At 35.9% G+C, this 25793-nt stretch overlaps 1 protein-coding gene across 4 annotated transcripts in view; it reads right to left on the bottom strand.

Annotated features, from left to right (window-relative positions):
- VPS45 (vacuolar protein sorting 45 homolog) overlaps positions 1-21118 on the bottom strand; it is a 67524-nt gene extending 46406 nt beyond the window's left edge. For all 4 annotated transcript variants that reach the window (XM_082652711.1, XM_082652710.1, XM_082652712.1 and 1 more), the window contains exons 1-10: positions 20418-21118; positions 19654-19788; positions 11202-11262; positions 7606-7685; positions 6468-6536; positions 6210-6347; positions 5661-5771; positions 3286-3420; positions 2731-2844; positions 2146-2313 (exon numbers count right to left, since the gene is read on the bottom strand). In XM_082652711.1, coding sequence (XP_082508837.1) covers positions 2146-2313; positions 2731-2844; positions 3286-3420; positions 5661-5771; positions 6210-6347; positions 6468-6536; positions 7606-7685; positions 11202-11262; positions 19654-19788; positions 20418-20510 — 1104 coding nt within the window. In that variant the 5' untranslated portion in view covers positions 20511-21118. The remainder of the gene's footprint in view (positions 1-2145; positions 2314-2730; positions 2845-3285; positions 3421-5660; positions 5772-6209; positions 6348-6467; positions 6537-7605; positions 7686-11201; positions 11263-19653; positions 19789-20417) is intronic.
- Positions 21119-25793: the final 4675 nt, after the last annotated feature.

Genomic DNA, 25793 nt, shown 5'->3' on the forward strand with positions numbered 1-25793 from the left:
TAAAAATTAAAACCCAACAACTATCAACATAAATCACAGTGAAGACTTTGGTATAACTAGAGCAACCACAGGTGGGTGAATTTCTTTCTTTTGATTGTACCGTATCTTTAAAAAATTGTACTTAGAGGAAGGAAACTAACCTTTACAAAGTACCTACCATATGCGAAGCATTTTATATCTCATTAAATTCTGATAACAACCTAAAAGTTTGAAATCATTATCCCTGAGGCTTGGGCAAAATAAGTAATTTTCCCGGAGAAGCTTTGATACATAGAGATAGGACATAAGCCAGGATAGTCTGTGTTGTTTCCATTATATCATGCTGGCTTTATTTTATAAAGCAAAATTGCAGCAGGGACAGAAAGAGACTAAGTTTTAGAATATAGGGTCCTATTAATAAGGAAATGTGCTTCTTATAATAAGTGGCTTAGAAACAGCTATTTCCCAAAGGACTCTCATTCCCAAGTTACTTACTCTCAGTGATACCACGTTTTGCCACTTCTCAGGAATTTTGGAATTATCTCTGATTTGTTCTGCCTTGTTATCCTTATATCTAATCTGTCACTAAATAGTTATTTTCTCCCTTTGAAATGTCTTTCATATTTGCCCTTCTGTACATTTTTACTACTACCACTATGAGTCTTCTAGCCTCTCTGACTTGAATTTTTTTCATCTCCAAAGCATCCTTACTAGATTAAATTTCCTTAAATACTGCTTTCATCATATCAACTTTTAAGTAAGACTCTACACTGGATCTCTTTGCCTATCTCAGCAAGTACAAATCCCCCTTACAAGTGTTTTCATAAACTAGTTCCTGTTTACCAATTCAATTTTATCTCCTATGTCTCTTGCACACCCACTCTCAACAGGTCATGCTGTTTATTATTTTCTGCATAGTTCTGCATCTTTTCTTTGCTGAAATCCTCCTCCAGATTCTATTCATTATTTATGGTCCATCTTAATATCACCTTCTCTAAGAAACTGTTCCTAATAACCTCAAATCTTTAATTATAGTCAGTACCACAATTTTGACTTAATTAAATATTAACTTGAAACACTGACTAATTGTTACTCATGCTTTAGTTTTGTCTCTTCAACTTATACTGTAAATTTCATGAGGCTAGGGTTTGATTATGTCACTTTTTTCTAAAATCTTCTGATAGCTCTCATCATTTTAAGATTAAAGCCCAACCTCCTTTCAATGGCCATAACCAGGCCTCAATCTGTCCTTCTGGCTTATCTAAGACCACTCCTCATCTTATATTCAGCACTGGCTACATTGAATTAGTCTCTGTTCCCTTAAAAAAAAAAATTTTTTTTTTTCGCATCTCCATGCCTGCATTCCCTCTGCTGAGAATTTCCTTCCTTTTCTCTGGTTGGTGCACTTCTACTTAATTACTTGTCCAGAACCAGACCTAATGTCATTGTCTCTAAGAAGCTCTAAGAAGATTCATCCTTAGGGAAAACAGTTGTCCTTCCTTTGTATTCCCATATCCCTTTGTAATACCTCTCGTATAGCACTTATTGCATATATTATAATTCCTGGTTTAAATTTCTTTCTCCCCTACTAAAATGTGAACTTTTTGAGGAAAAGGATGGTATCTTATTCATTTTTGTACCGCTAGATCCTCACAGCACCATGAACATGGAGCAGGCATTCACATGTTTGTAGAATAAACAGCAGATGTTCAATAATAAAAACCTAGAAAATGCATTTTAATATATTATACCTTTAAAATCTTCCTAACAACCTGTGAGATAAATATCATTATACTTATTTAACAAATGAGGAAAATGGCTCAGATTAAGCCAACAGCTCCAGGTCACAAAGCCAGCAGTGGCAAATCAAACACTGAAATTCAGATCTTCTGATTTTAGTCTAGCATTCTTTCTAGTTGACTAGGCTGCCCTCCTAAACACTCAATTAATTGCCTGAACCCTTTGAGATTGCACATTTTTCTTCTACTGTCCCTCTTATCATACATCTATCTTAAATAATACTAATTTGTGTTCTTGTCTCAACTGCCTGTTACACTGTAAATTCCATGTTGGTTAAAAAGGATTACTTGCCTTTGTATCTCTTGCTCTGCCTGGCACAGTGCCTTACACATAGTAGGTGCTCATCAAATTGGATTGAATAGATACCTGGAGAGCACTAGAATGGTCATTTTGACAGGCCAGTTCTTGCTCAACCTCCGAAACCTCCAGCAGATTCCGCTCACTGACCAACCGAGACAGCTCTCCAACCACTGTCACGTGCTTTGATACAGTCCCAGACATCTTCTTGAATTGTGGGTAATTCTCAACAAAGGCCTGCCATGGGAAAAACATCAATTAGGGGTTCTGTTATTTCTTGATGAGGATAGGCATATATGAAGAAGGAGAAAAAAAAAAAAAAAAAGGAAGGGATTATTCTTCTGCCCAGACTAAGGCATCTAATACTTTCAATCACATGGCATTTTGTTATGCTTAAGAAGAGAAGAACTAGTATATGTCAGTAGACTGAGTCTTTAAATAGACCAAATATGACTGATGAATGGAAAGAAGTACATGGCTTATTATGAAGTTTTCACTATATTTTTTCCTAAAGAGAAGTATTACAGAAAATAATCTCAAACCAAACAAAAGGAATCAAGGCAGAAATCAGACCCAGAATATTCCAGAAATGCTGCTTACATGAATAGTTCCAAAGTCTTGTATGTTAATCATCCATGTACATGTTCAATTTACCTTCATGTCTGCTATTGATTCTAGTTTTTGCTGTTCTTTTGGTTTCTTCTTCTGAAAGTCTTCCATGAGATTCTTTATGTTGCTACCAATCTCAGCAAAGTTCAGGTACATATTCTGTGAAAAAGGAAGTTGGAAACACAGTTCTATCAACAAGTCTGACTTTCAGACAATTTAAAAGAAGTAAAAAAGAACACTGAATACAGTGAGAACTGAAGGGCAAGAAAATTTCATTATCATTACCAAATCTGGATATTGGCCAGGACACTGGTGATGAATACCATTACCATTTTCACAAAGGGCTAAGGACAGGAGGGAAGTAAATAAATTGGGTTCTAATTTTAAAAGTACAAAACTAAGTATGTGATTACTGTGAAAAAAAATATTGTTAAAGGGTCAGAAAAAAGTCTGCCTTCCCTTGAGATGCAGTTTATCTACAGGATGCCTCTATCATCCTTCGACATGAAATCCCCAACCTGCTCTCATTCTAACAAATCAATATTAACCTTCTTACATAAAAACAACTAAAAAAATTTAAAAGAATTTTAAACCACTTACGTTAGCATAGAATTCATCATTTTCGGCAGATAGGACCACCTCTCTCAAGTCTTTACTGATCCCTGGCACTCTGGAAAGATCAATCCGATTGTTGTTTATGCCCAGTAGTTCATGGACCATGGCCTGATATGTCCACTAAATAAAGAATTATGAGAAAAAAAAAATTGGTACCTGACAAAACATGGAAATAGTACACGTTCAGGAAAACAAATAAAAACTGATAATATTCTTAGTAACTAGTCTTGTTTACATGGAGGTTCTCTATTTAGCTCAAATTTTATTAATACTGTGTGCTATACTAAGCATTAAGAATGTCATTTTAATTGGTTAAACATCCGACAGTCAAAACGCTTTTAGATCTCACACTTTTGGAAGAAGGGCAGCCAGATTAATATTCCTGATAGAAAGAAAACAAATTAGATCTATCATTAGCTCCAATTTTTGCCTGTGAATTAAGAGTATATTTTTGGCTTCATAGATAGGGCTATATTGGTACTGCAGTTACAAGCTGTACCATTTCCTGTACACTTCTGTGGTTTTCTGCAGCATGAGAAGTGTGTTCTTGCAGATCTGAGTGGTGCTATATTTATCCTGGGAACACTAATATTACCAGAAAAAAACCTTGTGAGTTGATCAAAACACACATATTCAGAAGCTTGCCTCTGAATCCATTTTACTTTATATTTTTACTTAATATGCATTATGAAGAAGGACCGGTTTCCAGTCTTACTTATTTTGTAAAACTGGAAAGGAGAAACCCCCAAATTTGCCTTCTCACCTTTTATGGAGAACAGGTTACTTTTAGTCACAGGCACATTAGAGAAAACTAAGTATTTTCCAGCAAATTACCCTCTAAATCTAGAGTCTAAATACTAGATTTGTTAAAATAACTTCAGAGGTTATAAAAGTAGGTGCTTTATTTCCTAAAATATTTGCCAATGAGTCCTTGAAAAAGCAAGTTTCATTACAGCATTTAAAATAAGTACAACAAAATGCTTTATGCTTCCATAGACAGCATCCTGTGCATGCTTTCGCCATTAGCACATACTTCATAATTAAAATGATGTTTACTTTCTCCTCATTGGATCATGAATTCTTTGAGAGCAGAGACTGTATCTTTTAACCTTTTATCTCTAGTACTTAATACAGTACCTGGCACATAATAGGTCCTCAGTGAAATCTGTTGAATGAATGATTGCTTTTCTTTGGGAAACTAAATTATAAGCAATTTTTTTTCTTTCTACTTTTTTATATCCTCAAAATTTCTTTAGTTATATTATTAAAATGTATACAAAATATGTAACACATAATATGTAATATATAGAATATATAAAGTTATATTACTTTGAATTTTAGGAATATAAGCTATCTATCATATCATAGAGAAGTTGCATTCCACAGCACAGATTTCCCCTAGCATTAACATTATTATTATAAGCTGGGATGGAACTGAAATATAGACTGTGCCTCTTCCTATAAATTTAAAGTCACTATTAATAAAGTATCTACAAAGTGTAAGGCACTGTGCTTGTATTCACAGAAGAACAAACATTAGTAAGACACAGTTTGCCTTGGAGGAATGTATAACCTAGGAGACTGTGAAAACAATCAAAGGTACAACATAGAAAGTGCAGCATGAGACATAAGATGTTTCAAAAACACTTAAAAGATGTTTCAAGTGGTTTTAAAGGATAAGAATTTTGAGAGGTGAAGATGGGAAGAGAATGTATTCCAAACATGCCAGAGTTCAAAGAGAGGTCACAACATGAATAAAATGATGGCAGGAAATCATGAGGTATATCTACACAGTAGTGGGCTGCAGGTTTTCTATAACGTTGAGCCTACATTGTGAAGGCTCATGGATGCCAAGTTCAGGAGTCTGTTTTTCATCCAGTAGGCAAATGGGAAACAATTAAGATTTTTAAGCCAGGAGTAATAGGATCAGAACTTACTTTAGTAAAAGTAATTTAACAACATTGTATCCTTGAGATACATTAGAGTGGAGAGAAATTAAAAGTGGGGAATCAAGAAGATGACTATTTGAGGATTCCTATAAGAGATTAGATACACCAAGATAATGGCAATATGAATGGAAAAGAGCAGACACTGGAAAAGTAGAATCTACAGACCCAGAAGTTGCCTTAATTAGGGATGGTGGCAGAAAGGGACAGGAAGGATGAGGCAGAAGAAAGAGCTGAAGATGACTGTGGCTGGAAGAACACTGATACCAGAATGCTAGGAAACACAAGGCAAAAACAAGAATAGCTGAAAATAAGAAGGCAAATAAATGGACCATGTTGTTCATTTCCACATCTGCATTTTGATGAATACCACTTGAAATCATCTTTTCTTTATGCTAACAAAGGGCTCTGCACCTGGTTTAGCAATGGGGTGATGGCATCATCGCAGCGATCTAAAATAAGTAGCAATGGAGGAACCTCAGTCCGCCGGAATTCAAACAGTTCATATTCTTTAGTTATCACCTGCTGTGGGTAAGAGAGAAAGACGGTTTGGTGAACCAATTAGTAGCAGATAGAGATGATATAAATAGAAAATTAATACACAAAAACCACATTTAACAATAGTTTCTTGCACTTTCATATGCCTTCCATAAAAGGATTCAAAAGCTTGACAAAGTTTAGTAGCATTCTGTTTAAGGGGTTAGGATTTGAAACTCTATTTTACAAGCGGTTTAATAGGATCAAAAGAAGTTAAGTAGCTTGCAAATGTTTCTTGGGTTAAACCTAAGAATCTTAGCTCTAATTTGTTGCTTTTGGTCTTGAATTACAAATGCCTACTTCTTTGCCAGTAAACCTAACACATCATCTCCTTAGTTTTAGATAAAATATTCCTTTAATTTCTGAAATATGAAAAAGAAATGAATGGTCTTGATGTTTTGGAACTGGAGATAGAGAATGCCATACCTTAACACATTCTGCAAGTCTCTTTGCTGTCTCTGATGAAAGCTGGTAACGAATCATGGGACATTTCTTCAGAGATAAAAGGAGAGCTGTCAGTCCTTGAGTTGCTCTGGATAGTTGGACTGGATCCCAATTTCGACCCTTTTTGTTAAAACATATATTCAGAGAAAATATTTGAATTTTATCTTACAAGTCCAATTACTTACTGAATTAACTCCTACCTGATAAATAAACTTTAAAAAAAATCCTTTCTTTCCATACCTGGCAGCAACCCAGAATATTGAGGGAAAACAAATGTGGATTCACAGCAATGTAATCACCATAAAATTCCTGCAAACAAAGCACCAAGATTAGTCAGTCATTCCATAAACAACTAACTGTATCATGCAATAATATTTTTCATATGTGATATAATACTATGTGATACAATCAAATTTGAGGAAATGCAGGTATAAAAGAGAAAAATTGATCAATTAACAATTGAGTAACAATAGTCAATGTGAGGGAATTAATAAGATAATCATGAAATAGTAGCAATAATAATAAATCTTTAACAAAAAAAACCCAAAAAACAAAGTTGTATAAATATACATATCATACTTAAGAAGACTTATCAATTAGTAAAAATAAAACACTGCTAAAGATACACAATGTTACACTCAGTTAGATGAATAAGAACTTTGCTGTCCAGTGTATTCTTATGAGGGAGAATATGATTTAAAATAGGTCATTCTTTTTTCATTCATTTATCACCTAGCGCATCCTCCTGAAAATCCAAAACTTGTTTATTTGCTTCCCTGAGGACGATATTCTTCACTTAGGTGATAAATGTATTCAAACATCTGTGATAATGTATTCAAGAACACTAAAGGGTTTAAGAAGGAAACGGTAACATGAAATGTTCTAATGTGAAGTATTACATAGAATGCAGAATAAACATTTAGGAGTTGCACGTTTTAACCTAATGACAAATCTGCTTACTACTTCCCAAAGCAAGATAATCACAAACAGAACTTTAATAAACCTCATTCACATCCTTTACTTCCTATTCTCTCCCAATCAGATATAAACTATAACTGTGTAGATGAATATTCTTACAGTATAGCTCATAAAACTAGCATAAGACATATCTGGCTCTGCCCCCAACCCTGTGAAACCGTCCCTACCAATCCAGTACCTTTCCAATCTCCTCATTCCCACTGCCTACTTTAATTCTATTCCCACTCAATTTGATACCTCTTCCAAATTTTCTAAATATGAGTATAGTCTGGTGCAATGCACATTTATTGTGTCTGATCAATAGCTTCCTTTCTTATGAGACAACACCTTCCATATTTTTAGACTCAAATCTTTAGAAAGGGCCAATATAAGATATGTATTAGAGGACCAATATGTTTACCTGAACCTCAGCCACCACTTCCTGTTCATCAGCTTCAGCTAATGACTTCACATCACTCTTGCTGATCACATTACTGAAATCTGAAACAGACATATAGGTTGTGGTTGACTCAGAGGAGATCACCTCTGCTGCAATTAGACATAAATGGGCCTGACAGTTAAAGTCTAATGACTAAGTGAAATTTAGTATACATTGTGGTATATGTCAAACACCTTCACATTGGAATGAACAGCACAAATATGTTTAAATCTGTAAATTCATAATACTTAAAAAAAAAAAAAAAGGGAACCACCATTGTAGGCATTGGAGGATGCTAGGGAACCAAATCATTATATTGAAAATAGCAAATACTGGGAAAGAAGTAAGCTTTTATCCTTTTATATGCAAACTGTACCACCAGATAACCAAACGGTAGATGAGGGGAAACTCCTCCCAGCTAAAAAGCAAAGGAATGATAAGGATAGAATTAAAACACCATCATTTTTTTCAAACCCCAAATGAATCAATGGATGGAACTAGGCATTGGGCATTAACCTCTGCTAGTATCACAGTAAGAGACAATCAGTGGAAGCACACAACACTATCTATGAAATATTCTCGTCAAAAAGAAATCAAATCTGAATCTAATTAAGCCTCTGTATCCAAGTACCAATTTACAAGAACTAGAGGACAGAGGGAACATTTTAAATTGCAAAGAACATGTTAAAGTACCCCATGCAGACGCAATCAGCAAGATCCAGGCTGTGGGAAACTTTAACAGAACAATGTAGTTTCTTCAATAAATAGACCGCATGGCGGTTGGGGTAGAGAGAGGACTTATAGAAGATCAAAGAAACTTAAACAACGTATCAACCAATAGCAATGTGTGGACCTTACTATGATCCTGAGTCAAACAAACAGTGGTGAAAAAAAAAGGCATGAAAGAATTTGAAATTTGAACACTGAATGAATATTTGAATAAATAGGAATTTTCTTCATTATTTGGATATAATAATGGTACTCTTTAAAACAAGTCCTTATCATTTAGAGATGTACATGGAAATATTTATGGATGAAATCATGTGATGTCTTAGGTTATCTTCAATATGATATTGATGGGGGAGTAGACAGCAGTATAGCTAAAACAAGATTGGCCATGGTACAATAACTGTAGAAACTGGGTGATGGGTACATTGGGATTTATTAGACTATTCTGTCTACTTTTTACATATTTGAAAACTTCCATAATAAAAAAGTTTTTTTTTAAATAAAGGAAGGGAGGAGCCTGTTATACAAGATGTTTAGTAGACATAAGAATATACAAAAATAAAATTATTAAAAAATGACATGAGCAGAAGGCCAGTTTTGTGCTAATTAATATAAATTGTGCTAAAAGTCTGTAAAGAATAAAATCACTATATATAAACTCATTTTAGTTTATTTCAATCAAATAAAATTGTGAAATTGATTGCTCCACCCAAGACATTTCAACAGTCCATTTTTCCTAGGTTTTAGTGCTAACTACTTTAACATATATAATTTTTTTTGACTTCATAGATTTACAGCCCAACTCAAACAAACTTTACAACCAGAAGAGTAAATATTAGACTTATTTTTGGTTATTAATCCCAACCACTGCATCAAATAACTTTTCAGAGGAAAAGGGAGTCTTTCATCTCATGATCTATTCAATTTTTAGCTAAGAGACTCAGCAAAACAGTAATTCTGTTAGATGTCCAGATAAATTTGACAGTATGGGGAATCAGTCTCTCTCTATATATAAATATATGTGTGTGTGTATGTGTGTCTATGTGTGTCATTGAATACAAAAGTTTTTATACTTTCCTATCCTCAGTACCTAGCTTGTAATCTGACTTAAAAAATACTGGAATGACTGCACACCTATCAGAATGGCTAAAATGAAAAACAGGGACAACACTAAATGCTTGTGAGGATACAAAGAAATTAGATCACCTGTACACTGCTAATGGAAATGTAAAATGGCATAGTCATGCCAGAAAACATTTAGCAGTTTCTTAAAACACTAAACATGCAACTACGATATGACCCAGCAATTGCTCCCTGGGTATTATTTATTACAGAGAAATAAAGACTTACGTTCACACAAAAACCTATACACAAATATTTATAACAACTTTATTTGTATTAGCCCGAACTAGAAACAACTGAGATGTCCTTCAACAGGTGAACAGTTAAACAAATTGTGGTACGTCCATACCATGGAATACTACTCAGTAATTAAATAAATAAATAAATAAATAAAAATGAGGACTTCCCTGGTGGCACAGTGGTTAAGAATCTGACTGCCAATGCAGGGGACACAGGTTCGAGCCCTGGTCCGGGAAGATCCCACATGCCGCGGAGCAACTAAGCCTGTGCACCACAACTACTGAGTCTGTGCTGTAGAGCCCGTGAGCCACAACTACTGAGCCTGCATGCCACAACTACTTAAGCCCACGCACCTAGAGCCCATGCTCTGCAACAAGAGAAGCCACCGCAATGAAGCCTGAGCACGGCAATGAAGAGTAGCCCCTGCTTGCAGCAACTAGAGAAAGCCCGTGTGCAGCAACAAAGACCCAATGCAGCCACAGATAAAATCAAATAAATTTAAAAAAAGAAAAGAAAAGAAAAAAAGGAAAAAAAAGCTTAATTGAAAAAGAAAACCCGTGATTATTAGCCAAAAATAAAACAATAACAAAAACAAAAGTAGGATGACAGAAAAGAATAAAATTGCCTGTTTTTACCTCCTGGGGTTGTTTTAAGGGCTGAATAAAATATGAGAGAGTTCTTATAAACTACAGTGTCTTATCACAAATGTTAATTTTTTGTACCATTATTAAATTGTAGTATATGCGGAAGAAAGTATATATCTTAGACTATAGTTTAAACCCTAAAACTCCAAAGCCTTCAAGTAAACAATACAAATGCTATGAAGATCAATAAGGACATCTAGAGGAGAAAAGATGTAACTTCCAAAGCAGAATGTATTACATTAAAAAAATCCATATAAATTGTATAGTAACCACAAACCCAGTTTATTTCCAGGCCTCCACCTCCTTTCCCCTCCCCAAAAGTTATGCAAATAGGAGATATCTACCTGATGACTTGTACTTTCAAGTATTACATAAAGTTGCAAAGAGAAGTAGACTGTTTTCATCTGGTATGTAAAGTAAATCTCTGCTTTTCCAACAAACTCAAGTATATCCTCCCTCCAAATAAATAAATCAGCTTCTATGCCTCCGTTCATAAAAGTATAAAATAGAAATAAATATACATACGTTTTTGGCAAAGGTAGAATGTGAAAGTTGACTACTTACAACTTTTGACTTATAAAGAAACTTGAAGGGCAAAGTAAAACTTAACAAAAAATTTGTTTTTAACCTAAGCAGTCTATGATGAGTGGAAATCACATTTAGCTCTCAGAAACAGAATGTTGGTCCAACACTTTTAACACTTTTAATACTTTGAAATGACAAAAAAACTCACCAGACTTTCAGTGATGGATTCAATTAACTTACTGATGATATGAAGTACCCAATAGAACATATTAGCTAGGATTTAGTTACATGATTGAACAGGTGAAATAACATACTTACAAATAAAATATATACTGTATTTGGGTCTTCGGAGCTCCTGAATCAGATAATCCACATTCTCCTAGAAAAGAAAAGAACAAACAAATAAAATACGAGAACTGCTTAAGTGAAAAAGTAATAAATACGTATCATCCACTGATTTATTTAAGTATTTACTGAGTGCCTACTGTGTGCTGAGGTCTAGATTAAGTGTGTGTATGTTGGGAGGGGTGAGGGCTGGGGATAAAAAAGAGCCACATTGAATACAATGATCAGGAATCATGTAACATTAACTAGCTGCATTGCCTTGGCCAAATTAAGATTAAAAAATATAAAGGACATAGATGTTGAAATACAACATAAAATAGATAATAATTCTGCAAATTTGCCTCAAGCTGTTTGTTTATAAATTTTATTCATCTGATCAAAATTCTTATGTGGAACATCAAAATGTGTCTAGTCCTTTAAAAACCAACATTCAGGGGCTTCCCTGGTGGCGCAGTGGTTGAGAGTCCGCCTGCTGATGCAGGGGACACGGGTTCGTGCCCCGGTCCGGGAAGATCCCACATGCCGCGGAGCGGCTGGGCCTGTGAGCCATGGCCGCTGAGCCTGCGCGTCCAGAGCCTGTGCTCCGCAGCGGGAGAGGCCACAACAGTGAGAGGCCCCCGTAACGCAAAAAAAAAAAAAAAAAAAAAAAAAACCCAACATTCAAGAGAAAATATAGTTAAATATATTCACTTGGACTTTTAACTAATTGGGACCAGAGGCTGCAGAACTGCAATATTTGTGAAGTATTTGCAAACAGTAGGCTAAGACCTTTTGTATAATTACATTATTTAAAAATAAAACATGAAATTTAGAACTAAAAGTTGATTTTCAAATGGTCAAAACATAATAATTCCAATTACATACGATCATAATGCAGACCTTATCTACTTTTGATACTATAACATATGGTTAAATTTCAGTATAAAGTTGATCCCCAAATTATACATGATATAAAATATCATTTTTGAATGTTAAAAAACCATACATTTCCTTATAGAATTAAAAGTAATGTAAGCAATACATATTGCTTGTTAAATGGGAAAAAGACTTTAAAAACTGTAATTTAAATTTAAAAAACACATTAAAAATTAACTTTATAATGTAATCTTAAGGAAAAATTGTTTTTGACAACACATTTTGAGTTTGAGAGAACATACATATGGCACTGAAAGAGCTTCTCCAATAAAAAATGTTAGGAAATGATAGACTGATAATCTCTAAGATCCCTCCCAGAGCCAAAATTTCATGACTAATATGAAACAATTGGAAACTACTGTATCAAAGAATTAATTGATGTATTAATTAATTCAGGAACTATTTATTGAGTATCCATTATGTGGCAGGCAATGGGGACAGAACAGTGTGAAAATATGCTCTCCTGGAGCTTACTGCTGGTAGGTGAGACATATTAATTAATCACACAAACCATACGAGACTTCAACCATGACAAGTAATAGGAAGAGGAAGATGGTGCTATAAGTGTTTATGAGAGGGGAGTTTGAACTGGTCAGCAAAGCCAGGAAAGATTTGCTTGAGGGAGTGAAAATGTTCCAGGCAAAGAGAAGAACCTGTGCAAAGGTCCTGCGGCATGACGGAATACAGTGGACTGAAAGGTTAGTGTGGCTAAGAGCAAAAGGGGAATGGTTTGAAATGAGGCTATAGAAATAGTAGGAACTAGACCATACAGGGCCTTGCAGGCCACACTTAATGGAGTTTTGTCTTTATCATAAAAGCAATGAGCAAACGTTCAAGGATTTCAAGCGTGGTGACATGGTCAGATTTGTATATTGGAAAGTAGATAATGTACAAGCACCGGAGTTAAGAACATGAATATAAAACAAGAGAACATACAAAATAAGATTGAAATAGTAAAGGAATTTTAAAGGAGGACTCAAGTTAGATTTAGAAGATGATGGCTGAAAACTGACAGAAGGCTAAAGAATCTTTAATCAGGGGAAGAGAACAGAGGACAGGAATGAGTATGTAAAGGGATCATAAAAAGGCCAATCTGGCTGCAGTGGAGGAGCAGAGGTAGGACATAGGAGGTTGAATACATAAGGGCAGACCAGACCAGCTAAAGGAGGGCTCTGAGGGCTACTAAATATAAACTTAATGATGGAAGTAAAATTGAGTCATTAAAGGTTCCTGAGCATAGATGTGAATAAAATGATAAAGACTGAAAACACTGATATAAGTATGTATTGGTGGCCCTGAACCAAGATGGTGGAGTAGAAGGACGTGCTCTCACTCCCTCTTGCGAGAACACCAAAATCACAACTAGCTGCTGGACAATCATCGACAGGAAGACACTGGAACTCACCAAAAAAGATACCCCACATGTAAAGACAAAGGAGAAGCCACAATGAGATGGTAGGAGGAGCACAATCACAGTAAAATCAAATCCCATAACTGCTGGGTGGGTGACTCACAGACTGGAGAACACTTATACCATAGATGTCCACCCACTGGAATGAAGGTTCTAAGCCCCACATCAGGCTTCCCAACCTGGGGGTCTGGCAACAGGAGGAGGAATTCCTAGAGAATCAGACTTTGAAGCCTAGTGGGATTTGATTGCAGGACTTTGACAGGACTGGGGGAAACAGAGACTCCACTCTTGGAGGACACACACAAAGTAGTGTGAGCATCAGGACCCAGGGGAAGGAGCAGTGACCCCAGGGGAGACTGAATCAGACCTACCTGCTAGTGTGGGAGGGTCTCCTGCAGAGGCAGAGGGTGGCTGTGGCTCACCATGGGGGCAAGGACACTGGCAGCAGAAGTTCTGGGAAGTACTCCTTAGCGTGAGCCCTCCCAGAGTCTGTCATTAGCCCCACCAAAGAGCCCAGGTAGGCTCCAGTGTTGGGTTGTCTCAGGCCAAACAACCAACAGGGAGGGAACCCAGCCCCACCCATCAGCAGTCAAGCAGATTAAAGTTTTACTGAGCTCTGCCCACCAGAGCAACAGTCACCTCTACCCACCACCAGTCCCTCCCATCAGGAAACTTGCACAAGCCTCTTAGACAGCCTCATCCACCAGAGGGCAGACAGCAGAAGCAAGAAGAACTACAGTCCTGCAGCCTGTGGAACAAAAACCACATTCACAGAAAGAAAGACAAGATGAAAAGGTAGAGGGCTATGTACCAAATGAAGGAACAAGATAAAAGCCCAGAAAAACAACTAAATGAAGGGGAGACAGGCAACCTTCCAGAAAAAGAATTCAGAATAATGATTGTGAAGATGATCCAGGACCTCGGAAAAGAATGGAGGCAAAGATCAAGAAGATGCAAGAAATGTTTAAAAAAGACCTAGAAGAATTAAAGAACAAACAAACAGAGATGAACAATACAATAACTGAAATGAAAACTATACTAGAAGGAATCAATACCAGAATAATTGAGGCAGAAGAACGGGTAAGTGACCTGGAAGACAGAATGGTGGAATTCACTGCTACAGAACAGAATAAAGAAAAAAGAATGAAAAGAAATAAAGACAGCCTAAGAGATCTCTGGGACAACATTAAACACAACAACATTCGCATTATAGGGGTTCCAGAAGGAGAAGAGAGAGAGAAAGGGCCCAAGAAAATATTTGAAGAGATTATTGTTGAAAACTTCCCTAACATGGGAAAGGAAATAACCACCCAAGTCCAGGAAGTGCAGCGAGTCCCGTACAGGATAAACCCAAGGAGAAACACACCGAGACACATAGTAAACAAATTGGCAAAAATTAAAGACAAAGAAAAATTATTGAAAGCAGCAAGGGAAAAACTACAAATAACATACAAGGAAACTCCCATAAGGTTAACAGCTGATTTCTCAGCAGAAACTCTACAAGCCAGAAGGGAGTGGCATTATATACTTAAAGTGATGAAAGGGAAGAACCTACAACCAAGATTACTCTACCCAGCAAGGATCTCATTCAGATTCGATGGAGAAATCAAAAGCTTTACAGACAAGCAAAAGCTAAGAGAATTCAGCACCACCAAACCAGCTCTACAACATATGCAAAAGGAAATTCTCTAAGTGGGAAACACAAGAGAAGAAAAGGACCTACGAAAACAAACCCAAAACAATTAAGAAAATGGTCATAGGAACATACATATCAATAATTACCTTAAAAGTGAATGGATTAAACGCTCCAACCAAAAGACACAGGCTTGCTGAATGGATACAAAAACAAGACCCATATATATGCTGTCTACAATAGACCCACTTCAGACCTAGGGACACATACAGACTGAAAGTGAGGGGATGAAAAAAGATATTCCATGCAAATGGAAATCAAAAGAAAGCTGGAGTAGCAATACTCATACCAGATAAAATAGACTTTAAAATAAAGAATGTTACAAGAGACAAGAAAGGACACTACATAATGATCAAGGGATCAATCCAAGAACAAGATATACCAATTATAAATATATATGCACCCAACATAGGAGCACCTCAATACATAAGGCAACTGCTAACAGCTCTAAAAGAGGAAATCAACAGTAGCACAATAATAGTGGGGGACTTTAACACCTCACTTACACCAATGGACAGATCATCCAAAATGAAAATAAATAAGGAAACACAAGCTTTAAATGACACAATAGACCAGATAGATTTAATTGATATTTATAGGACATTCCATCCAAAAACAGCAGATAACACTTTCTTCTCAAGTGCGCACAGAACATCTCCAGGATAGATCACATCTTGGGTCACAAATCAAGCCTCAGTAAACTTAAGTAAACTGAAATCATATCAAGTATCTTTTCTGACCCCAATGCTATGAGATTAGAAATGAATTACAGGGAAAAAAAAGTAAAAAAACACAAACACATGGAGGTTAAACAATACGTTACTAAATAACCAAGACATCACTGAAGAAATCAAAGAGGAAGTCAAAAAATACCTAGAGACAAATGACAATGAAAACACGATGATCCAAAATGTATGCGATGCAGCAAAAGCAGTTCTAAGAGGAAAGTTTATAGCTATACAAGCCTACCTCAAGAAACAGGAAAAATCTCAAATAAACAATCTAACCTTACATCTAAAGGAACTAGAGAAAGAAGAACAAACAAAACCCAAAGTTAGCAGAAGGAAAGAAATCATAAAGATCAGAGCAGAAATAAATGAAATAGAAACAAAGAAAACAATAGCAAAGATCAATAAAACTAAAAGCTGGTTCTTTGAGAAGATAAACAAAATTGATAAACCATTAGCCAGACTCATCAAGAAAAAGAGGGAGAGGACTCAAATCAATAAACTTAGAAATGAAAAAGGAGAAGTTACAACAGACACCACAGAAATACAAAGCATCCTAAGAGACTACTACAAGCAACTCTATGCCAATAAAATGGACAACCTGGAAGAAATGGACAAATTCTTAGAAAGCTATAACCTTCCAAGACTGAACCAGGAAGAAATAGAAAATATGAACAGATTAATCACAAGTAGTGAAATTGAAACTGTGATTAAAAATCTTCCAACAAACAAAAGTCCAGGACCAGATGGCTTCACAGGTGAATTCTATCAAACATTTAGAGACGAGCTAACAACCATCCTTCTCAAACTCTTCCAAAAAATTGCAGAGGAAGGAACACTCCCAAACTCATTCTGTGAGGTCACCATCACCCTGATACCAAAACCAGACAAAGATACTACAAAAAAAGAAAATTACAGATCAATATCACTGATGAATATAGATGCAAAAATCCTCAACAAAATACTAGCAAACAGAGTCCAACAACACATTGAAAGGATCATATACCATGATCAAGTGGGATTTATCCCAGGGATGCAAGGATTCTTCAATATATGCAAATCAATCAATGTGATACACCATATTAACAAATTGAAGAATAAAAACCATATGATCATCTCAATAGAGGCAGAAAAAGCTTTTGACAAAATTCAACACCCATTTATGTTAAAAACTCTCCAGAAAGTGGGTATAGAGGGAACCTAACTCAACATAATAAAGGCCATATATGACAAACCCACAGCAAACATCATTCTCAATGGTCAAACACTGAAAGCATTTCCTCTAAAATCAGGAAGAAGACAAGGATGTCCACTCTCACCACTATCATTCAACATAGTTTTGGAAGTCCTAGCCATGGCAATCAGAGAAGAAAAAGAAATAAAAGGAATACAAATTGGAAAAGAAGAAGTAAAACTGTCACTGTTTCCAGATGACATGATACTATACATAGAGAATCCTAAAGATGCCACCAGAAAACTAGTAGAGCTAATCAATGAATTTGGTAAAGTTGCAGGATACAAAATTAATGCACAGAAATCTCTTGCATTCCTATACACTGATGATGCAAAATCTGAAAGAGAAATTAAGGAAACACTCCCATTTACCACTGCAACAAAAAGAATAAAATACCTATGAATAAACCTACCTAGGGAGACAAAAGACCTGTATGCAGAAAACTATAAGACACTGATGAAAGAAATTAAACATGATACCAACAGATGGAGAGATATACCATGTTCTTGGATTGGAAGAATAAGTACTGTGAAAATTACTATACTACCCAAAGCAATCTACAGATTCAATCCCTATCAAATTACCAATGGCATTTTTTATGGAACTAGAACAAAAAATCTTAAAATTTGTATGGAGACACAAAAGACCCCAAATAGCCAAAGCAGTCTTGAGGGAAAAAAACGGAGCTGGAGGAATCAGACTCCCTGACTTCAGAATATACTACAAAGCTGCAGTAATCAAGACAATATGGTACTGGCACAAAAACAGAAACATATATCAATGGAACAAGATAGAAAGCCCAGAGATAAACCCACGCACATATGGTCAACAAATCTATGACAAAGGAGGCAAGGATATACAATGGAGAAAAGACAGTCTCTTCAATAAGTGGTGCTGGGAAAACTGGACAGCTACATGTAAAAGAATGAAATTAGAACACTCCCTAACACCATACACAAAAATAAACTCAAAATGGATTAGAGACCTAAATGTAAGACTGGACACTATAAAACTCTTAGAGGAAAACACAGGAAGAACACTCTTTGACATAAATCACAGCAAGATCTTTTTTGATCCACCTCCTAGAGTAATGGAAATAAAAACAAAAATAAACAAATGGGACCTAATGAAACTTCAAAGCTTTTGCACAGCAAAGGAAACCATAAAGAAGACGAAAAGACAACCTTCAGAATGGGAGAAAATATTTGCAAACGAATCAATGGACAAAGGATTAATATCCAAAATATATTAACAGCTCATGCAGCTCAATATTAAAAAAACAAACAACCCAATCCAAAAATGGGCAAAAGACCTAAATAGACATTTCTCCAAAGAAGACATACAGATGGCCAAAAAGCACATGAAAAGCTGCTCAACATCACTAATCATTAGAGAAATGCAAATCAAAAGTACAATGAGGTATCACCTCACACCAGTTAGAATGGGCATCATCAGAAAATCTACAAACAACAGATGCTGGAGAGGGTGTGGAGAAAAGGGAACCCTCTTGCGCTGTGGGTGGGAATGTAAACTGATACAGCCACTATGGAGAACAGTATGGAGGTTCCTTAAAAAACTAAAAATAGAATTACCATATGATCCAGCAATCCCACTACTGGGCATATACCCAGAGAAAACCATAATTCAAAGAGACACATGCACCCCAATGTTCATTGCAGCACTATTTACAATAGCCAGGTCACAGAAGCAATCTAAATGCCCATCGACAGACGAATGGATAAAGAAGATGTGGCACATATATACAATGGAATATTACTCAGCCATAAAAAGGAATGAAATTGGGTCATTTGTAGAGATGTGGATGGATCTAGAGACTGTCATGCAGGGTGAAGTAAGTCAGAAAGAGAAAAACAAATAGCGTATATTAATGCATATATGTGGAGCCTAGAAAAATGGTACAGATGAACCAGTTTGCAGGGCAAAAATAGAGACACAGATGTAGAGAACAAATGTATGGACACCAAGGGGGGAAAGCCGTGGGGGGTGGGGGTGGGGGTGTGATGAATTGGGCGATTGGGATTGACATGTATACACTGATGTGTATAAAACTGATGACTAATAAGAACCTGCTGTATAAAAAAATAAAATTCAAAAATTTAAAAATAAATAAATAAATAAATGGCAATGGTGTTCAGTGTGATAGGTATGGAGGTTAATCCAGGAATAAAGTGATGTGGGTCTCTGCTGGGATAGTTAGTGGCTTTGGAAGTAGCTGAGAACCTTAAAGACACCTTGAAGGAAAAACTGGCTGTAAGCAGTGACTGAGATGTGGAAAGGAGGAGAGTCATGGTTATAACTCTGATAAACCAGGATAATTATGATGCCACAAATGATGATAATATAAATTTATTTTGCCTTAATAATACTTCCAGATCATAGTGTGCTGTATTTGCCTAAGCAGACGGCAGCTGTTTATGTAGTACCTTTGTAGGTCGAAGAAAACAAATTGCTTTCAGGTGTTTCATGATCTCTCGATTTTGAGAATCAATGCGTTCAAAAAGGTACACTTCCTTCTGGAGAATTTCCGATTGTGTGTATACCATACTCACTATGCCGGTCTGTAAAGAAAAAGAATTAACTAATATTATGCTAGTCCAGAATAATAAAAACAAGCAGCCATACCTAAGCCTTAAAATCTTTTTTTTCATTAACACTACTTAGTTGGATAACTTAAATACTAACATATGTAATAACATTTACTGAGCATCTAAAATAATAAGTAATGTACCAAAATGAAACGTTCTCTCTGAACACGAACAATCCATAAATTTCCCATCACCTTAAAGAGTTCTTTTTTTAAATTTTGTGACCAATAAATAATAACCTGTCACCTCAGTTTGAGCCCTGACAGCTTTCCTTTAAAAACATAACGCTGAGTGGAAATAACAGGACCATCCCAAAGTCCTCCGAGTGCGCTGTCTTATATATTATTTCTTGGCAGAGGCATTTAAAAAACGATTTCTGATTTCAATAAACTGTTCTGGGTACAAGAACCTCCGGCAGTGGTTAGAGCCATTCAGACTGCAAACCTTCTAGGCAAGCTTTACATACACAACCTTTCAGTTCCACACTGAACTGACCCTCACTTATAAATCTTTAATTACATACTATATCCTACAGTGGAATGGGACCAGCTATTGCAAGGGAGGAGGGTTCCCTCACAAACACTGAGCAAAAGCAAACTCACCGTCTCTTTATCCATAAGAAGTACTTTCATGCCCGGTCCGCTGTCCTCTATCATTTTGGAAATGTACTGCTTCACAGCAAAAACCACGTTCATGGTGGCGAATTGACAGGTTAGCACTATAGCTCTTCCCGCCCCCCGTTTTTCTTGCTAAATTAACCCCCGGCCTCTTATCCGGATCTCGGCAGCCTCCTCCCCGCCAGGCTTTGGCTTCCGGAAGTCCGGTCAGCTGTGGTCCTGGGAGTTGTAGTTTCGCTACGCGGTTCGGACAACCAGCCTCCCGGCTACTTGGAAGAATTCGGCTGAGACACCCTAGGATGCCACGCCCGGACTTGATTCTCGACCCACCTCTAGCCCGGAGGTGTTTGAGGCCCGGACGCTCAGATCTCTCCCGGCCCTTGGCCCGGGGTCCGGGCCGCGGCCTGACGCCCCTCCTGCTGGCTTGGGGAGAGGGTGGCGCCTCGCGGTGTGGAGGAACTTGGCATAATGCTGGCTCGGAGGCAAGAACAGCAGAGTTTGGCCGTGGTCGCTATTTGCCATTAACGCTTTCTTGGGTGGCAGTGAAGGATGGAGGGAAGGGAGATGGCCTTGTGTTCCCGGCAGATGCTAGGGACTCGGAGGGACGGCATTTGGTAAATCTCACGCGGTATTTGCTAAATAGTGGCCGAGATTCGTCTTCCCCGCCTTATTTGTGTCATTAACAAGGCGAGGACACAGTTCGGGCAAAGTGAGGCCCTAATTGCTTTTCCGAAGACTGAGGGGTATCGGAAATTGAACAAATACTTATTGAACGAATAAATAGGGAACGCCCTTTAGGAATGTTCTGGGAGAGGCCTCGGATCTCCCAGGAGGGCCTGGAGGTGGGGTCTGCCGCCGGAACTCGCAGGCCGCCGGTCCAGCGGAGCCCGGAACCACCCAGTTTTCGGCTCCCTGGGCGTTTGGACTCCGTGGGTTTCAACTCTCCCAGGTTGCTGGGGACTTGCGATGCTGAAACAGCGGCAGGAGAAGAGTTAACAGGGTCAAAAATGGGTAGGGGACATGTATTCGGTGGGGCTAAAGCAAAGTAGCGCGGGGATTTTAAGGAAAAACTCAAAATTTTAATTTAAGAAACGACAAAAACTTAGCAACAAAATGAATCTTAAAGCCATCAACTTCCACATGTCTACATCTGTGTGTATACCCCGCAGGTCTTCTCTCCATTATGCCATTTCTCGAAAAGGATGGTAAATGTTAGTTTTCTGCACCTTTGCGTTGGGGAATTGTAAAATCAGGAAGACAACAGGAAACAACTGCAAGAAATCAGTGACTTTAATTGCTTGTAAATATTTCTACCCAAAAAATGACCAGTGTTTGTTGTGTTCACAGTTTAATCAATAGGTTCAGCATTACCAAATCAATTTTCTTTCATTACATTGTATGAAGTTTACCGTTAAAACGAGACCTAGAGCACGTCAACAGGAATCTGGCTGTTAAGATTACTTTATAAAACTTTGTATACAATTTTCAAATCCTTTAAGGGAGATCAGAAACCACTTGAAATACCATAGGTTTTTGTTACCTCTGAAATTGTGAAGATGTGTTTATTTTCTTTCCTTTTCAATTTTTCTACCACATAAATAAAACTTTCCTTTGGACATTTTTTTCTATTTTTGAGATACATTTTGCAAGAACAGTTATATGAAAATGAATCTTTAAATGGATACAAATGAGAAAAATCTAATGTTATCTGAAAATTCTGTTCTTATTCATTTAAAATGTTTTTAAAAATTTTAAATACATTGAATATTTTCTTCAAAGTATATTACAATTTAAAACATAGAAAACAGCAAACCAATGCTAATGAAAAAGTAACTGCAAATCCTGTAAGTTACCAATATTTGAAAATTAATTTCCACTCTTGTGTCATTTGGTTTTTGTTTTTTCTTACCTATAATTTGGATTTCAGTATAGTATAAGGTTGTTTTCCATTTTATGCATTTTTTAGAAAGAACAAGGAGAGAGAGGCTTGTCTATGAACTTTGTGCTTTTTTAGACAATTGTCAATCTGTAAGTAATACATGGAAACTGCATCCTTTTAAGTATTTATATTTGGACAATTATAACATTTTAGAGGAGTAAGAAAAATGCCTATTTTGACAAGACTTACTGACTCATTCCTTTGCCCATGAAATTCCACTGATGTCAGTGGCAGTGTTATTTTACACGTAGGTAAGATACAATGTTTAATAGAATGTAAACATTTTGTACAAAATATTTATTATATATTTAGTGGATTCTATGATGGTCCTGAAGTTTGGCAGCCCATTTCCTTTCTGAAGAAAACTAAAAAAGCCATTTTAAATGTCTCCAGATTAAGAACTTCTTTTGTATTCCCACACCTCTAAAAATAGGACTGAAACCAATGATCAAGTCCAAACTTTTGCTTTGTGACTCATCCAGTTTAAACCCAGTGACTTGTTTTGTTGTAGGCAAGACAGCAAATCCAGAAGCCAATATGAAGCACATTGCTTATTTTTTTAAAAATCAAGGGTGTAAATAAACTGTAATAATAAGAAATATTTTTAATAATAGAAACTTCAAATTTAAAAAATACTTTAAATATAAATGATTACATTAATTATAAACTTCCTAATGCAGTTACTTGAAAATTTTTTTTACTAGGTTCAAGGAATCAGTGCTTTAAGGGTGAAAAACAGGAAGTTAAAAATTATGGTGTTTATATCTGTACATTTTGTTTAGACTTGTAAAGATGTGTGTAAATGAAGTAATCAAGAATGATTACCTGAATAATGACATGTGCTTCAGCTTCTTACAAAGTGTGTACTATTTAGAGGTTTAACTGTCCATTTTATATTTAATCAAAATCATGTTTCTCCTCCATAAGAACTCAAAGTTTGATATAAAACAAAGGATATGTAAATAAGGTTAGTATAATTGTAATAACAATATGGCCAACTCTTAATTATCTTAGATTATTAATTATTTACCATTCTCCTTGTTGCTATGTGTTAACATAGCCCTACATAGGAGGGAAGTGAAGATGAAAGTCAATGAAACTCAAATTAATTAGATTTTCTGCTTGTTAGCAATTGGAAAAATATTTAGAAAAAGAATGACAGCATTGTTTGTGTCAGACAACCCATCCTTATGCAGTGTTTTTAACCTTTCTAGCCATTTACTCATCTGAGAAGTGGTGGTAATATAATCTACCTTATGAAATTGTGAGAATTTAATGAAATAATGTGCAAGAAAAAAATGTGCCTGGTACATAGTAAAGGCTCAATAAATATCAGTTTTAATTATTTGAAATCAAAAGGTACCCATAACTTTTATTTTTTTACATATGGCATAATTCATTTCCTTTGTCAGTGATATTTAAAAAGAGAATGGATTTCAGAATTTGTAAACTATCTTCCAAATATAATTTCCATAATAACTGTATCTTGCATTACTATATGATAATAGAAATATTAATGGAAATATTTGGCCTGCTCCATCATAATTTCTTTAAAGCATACGGTTTTCGCGAAGACAAAACTTAGGAAAAATGCTTCAAGTGATTTCAGAGACTTAGTGCCTACCCAGCCTCAACTCAAACAGAATTTGTTACGTTTTTGTCACAGTTGGTAGTTTAGTACCAAACTTTATGGTAGCAAAAACGCTGAAGAGCTTTAAATCATTAAGTAAAAATTATTTGCATGGAGGGTTCTGTCTGTACATTCAGTAATTACAGTGATTCCACCTTTCTGGTGGTGATGTTAACTTTGATCACTTTATTTAGGTTGTGTCTGCTGGGTTTCTCCACTGTAAATTTACTATTTTTCTCCTTATAATTAATAAATATCATATGGAGAGATGCCTTGGTGAGTTGCAAATATCCTATTCTCATCATACACCTGGTAATTTTAACTGGAATCCGTTGATGGTTCTTCCTTGCAACAGTTGGTGTTTACTGAATGGTAATTATTTTCCTCATTCCTTCTATAGTTATTATTTGGAATTCTTCTGTAAAAAAGTGATCCTTTTCCCCCATTTATTTATACAATCGTTTATGTCAGACTCATGGATATTTAAGAAAATTGTCACTTTTAAATAATAGAAAGGTATAGATAGAGGTTGAGAGTGCAGACTCTGGAATCAGGCAGCCTGGATTTGATTCTGCTGTGTACTAGTTGCAGGACATTGGTAAGTTACATAAGCGATTAGTGACTCAGTTTCCCCATTTGTAAATGGAGAAAATAGCACCTATATCAGGTTAACATGAGAATTGAGATAATACATGTAGTCTTTAGCCTAGCTTTAACTATTTTTTCTTAGTGAATATTTTGTACTGTGCTTAGTTTTGCTATTTATGTTTCCCCACCTACAAACAGAATAAAAAATATTTTGTTATGTGCTTGCCCCCCTGAGAAATTATTAAAATTCACAAAATAAATTTTAAAGTGCTTTGTAATGTTAAGGAGATGCATAAATTCTTATTTCTAAAAAGAAAAAAAAGATTGAACTAGAAATTGCTAAGATCCCTTTTATGATCATGATTCTGTTTTGGGGCTGCTTTTATGTTAGAAATGTAGCTGATCATGAAACACAATGAAATTATTTTCAACATTTTAGATATTTCAAGAGAATAGGCAAGGCATATGAAATAAGTACCAGAAAATTCATGTTCTTATGAATCCTAAATTTCGGTAGTGGTAAAGGAGTCTTAACTATGTTTTTTATACTGAAATAATTCCTTTAGAAATACCTAGTTATTGATTTAATCAAGCATTTGATCAGGATCACTTATTTTTCTTCGCTAGAAAGAATAATGTTGAAAAAATGAGATACAAAATATTTTGTTTACGCATCTTTCCATTTGAAGCAAGTGAAATTGAATGTAGGATGCTGTTATTTAAGATTTCTCTTAATATTAATAAATAAAAACAACCACCTTTTACTGAGCTTTTACTATATGCTGAGTCCTTGCAAATATCTCAGTTAATTTGTGCAACTTTCCTTTGAGGTGAGTATTATCTCCATATTACAGATAAACTGAGGTTCAGAGAAGTTGAATAACTTTCCTGAGGTAACAGAAAGCAGCACTGAGAGAAGCATATCTTTTTCAGTGGACATCTTACCCTATATTTCTTTGTTCACATCCTTATTAAAAAAGTAGATTGCCATTTCTTTGAGGATAGAGAATTTTTTCCCCATCCTTTTCACCAAGTACAGTGTCCTGTACACAGAGATGCCCAATAAATATTTAACATTGGTGATACTCATTACTGGGCAAACGGCTACAATGGCATGTTAAATAAAGTATAGACTTTTACATGGACAGAACAAACAAAGAGATCAATATACTTATCTAGGTGATCTATACCAACAATTTTATTG

Source organism: Grampus griseus (genome assembly GCF_964374135.1).
Source record: "Grampus griseus genome assembly, chromosome: 1".
Classification (NCBI taxonomy): Eukaryota; Metazoa; Chordata; class Mammalia; order Artiodactyla; family Delphinidae; genus Grampus; species Grampus griseus.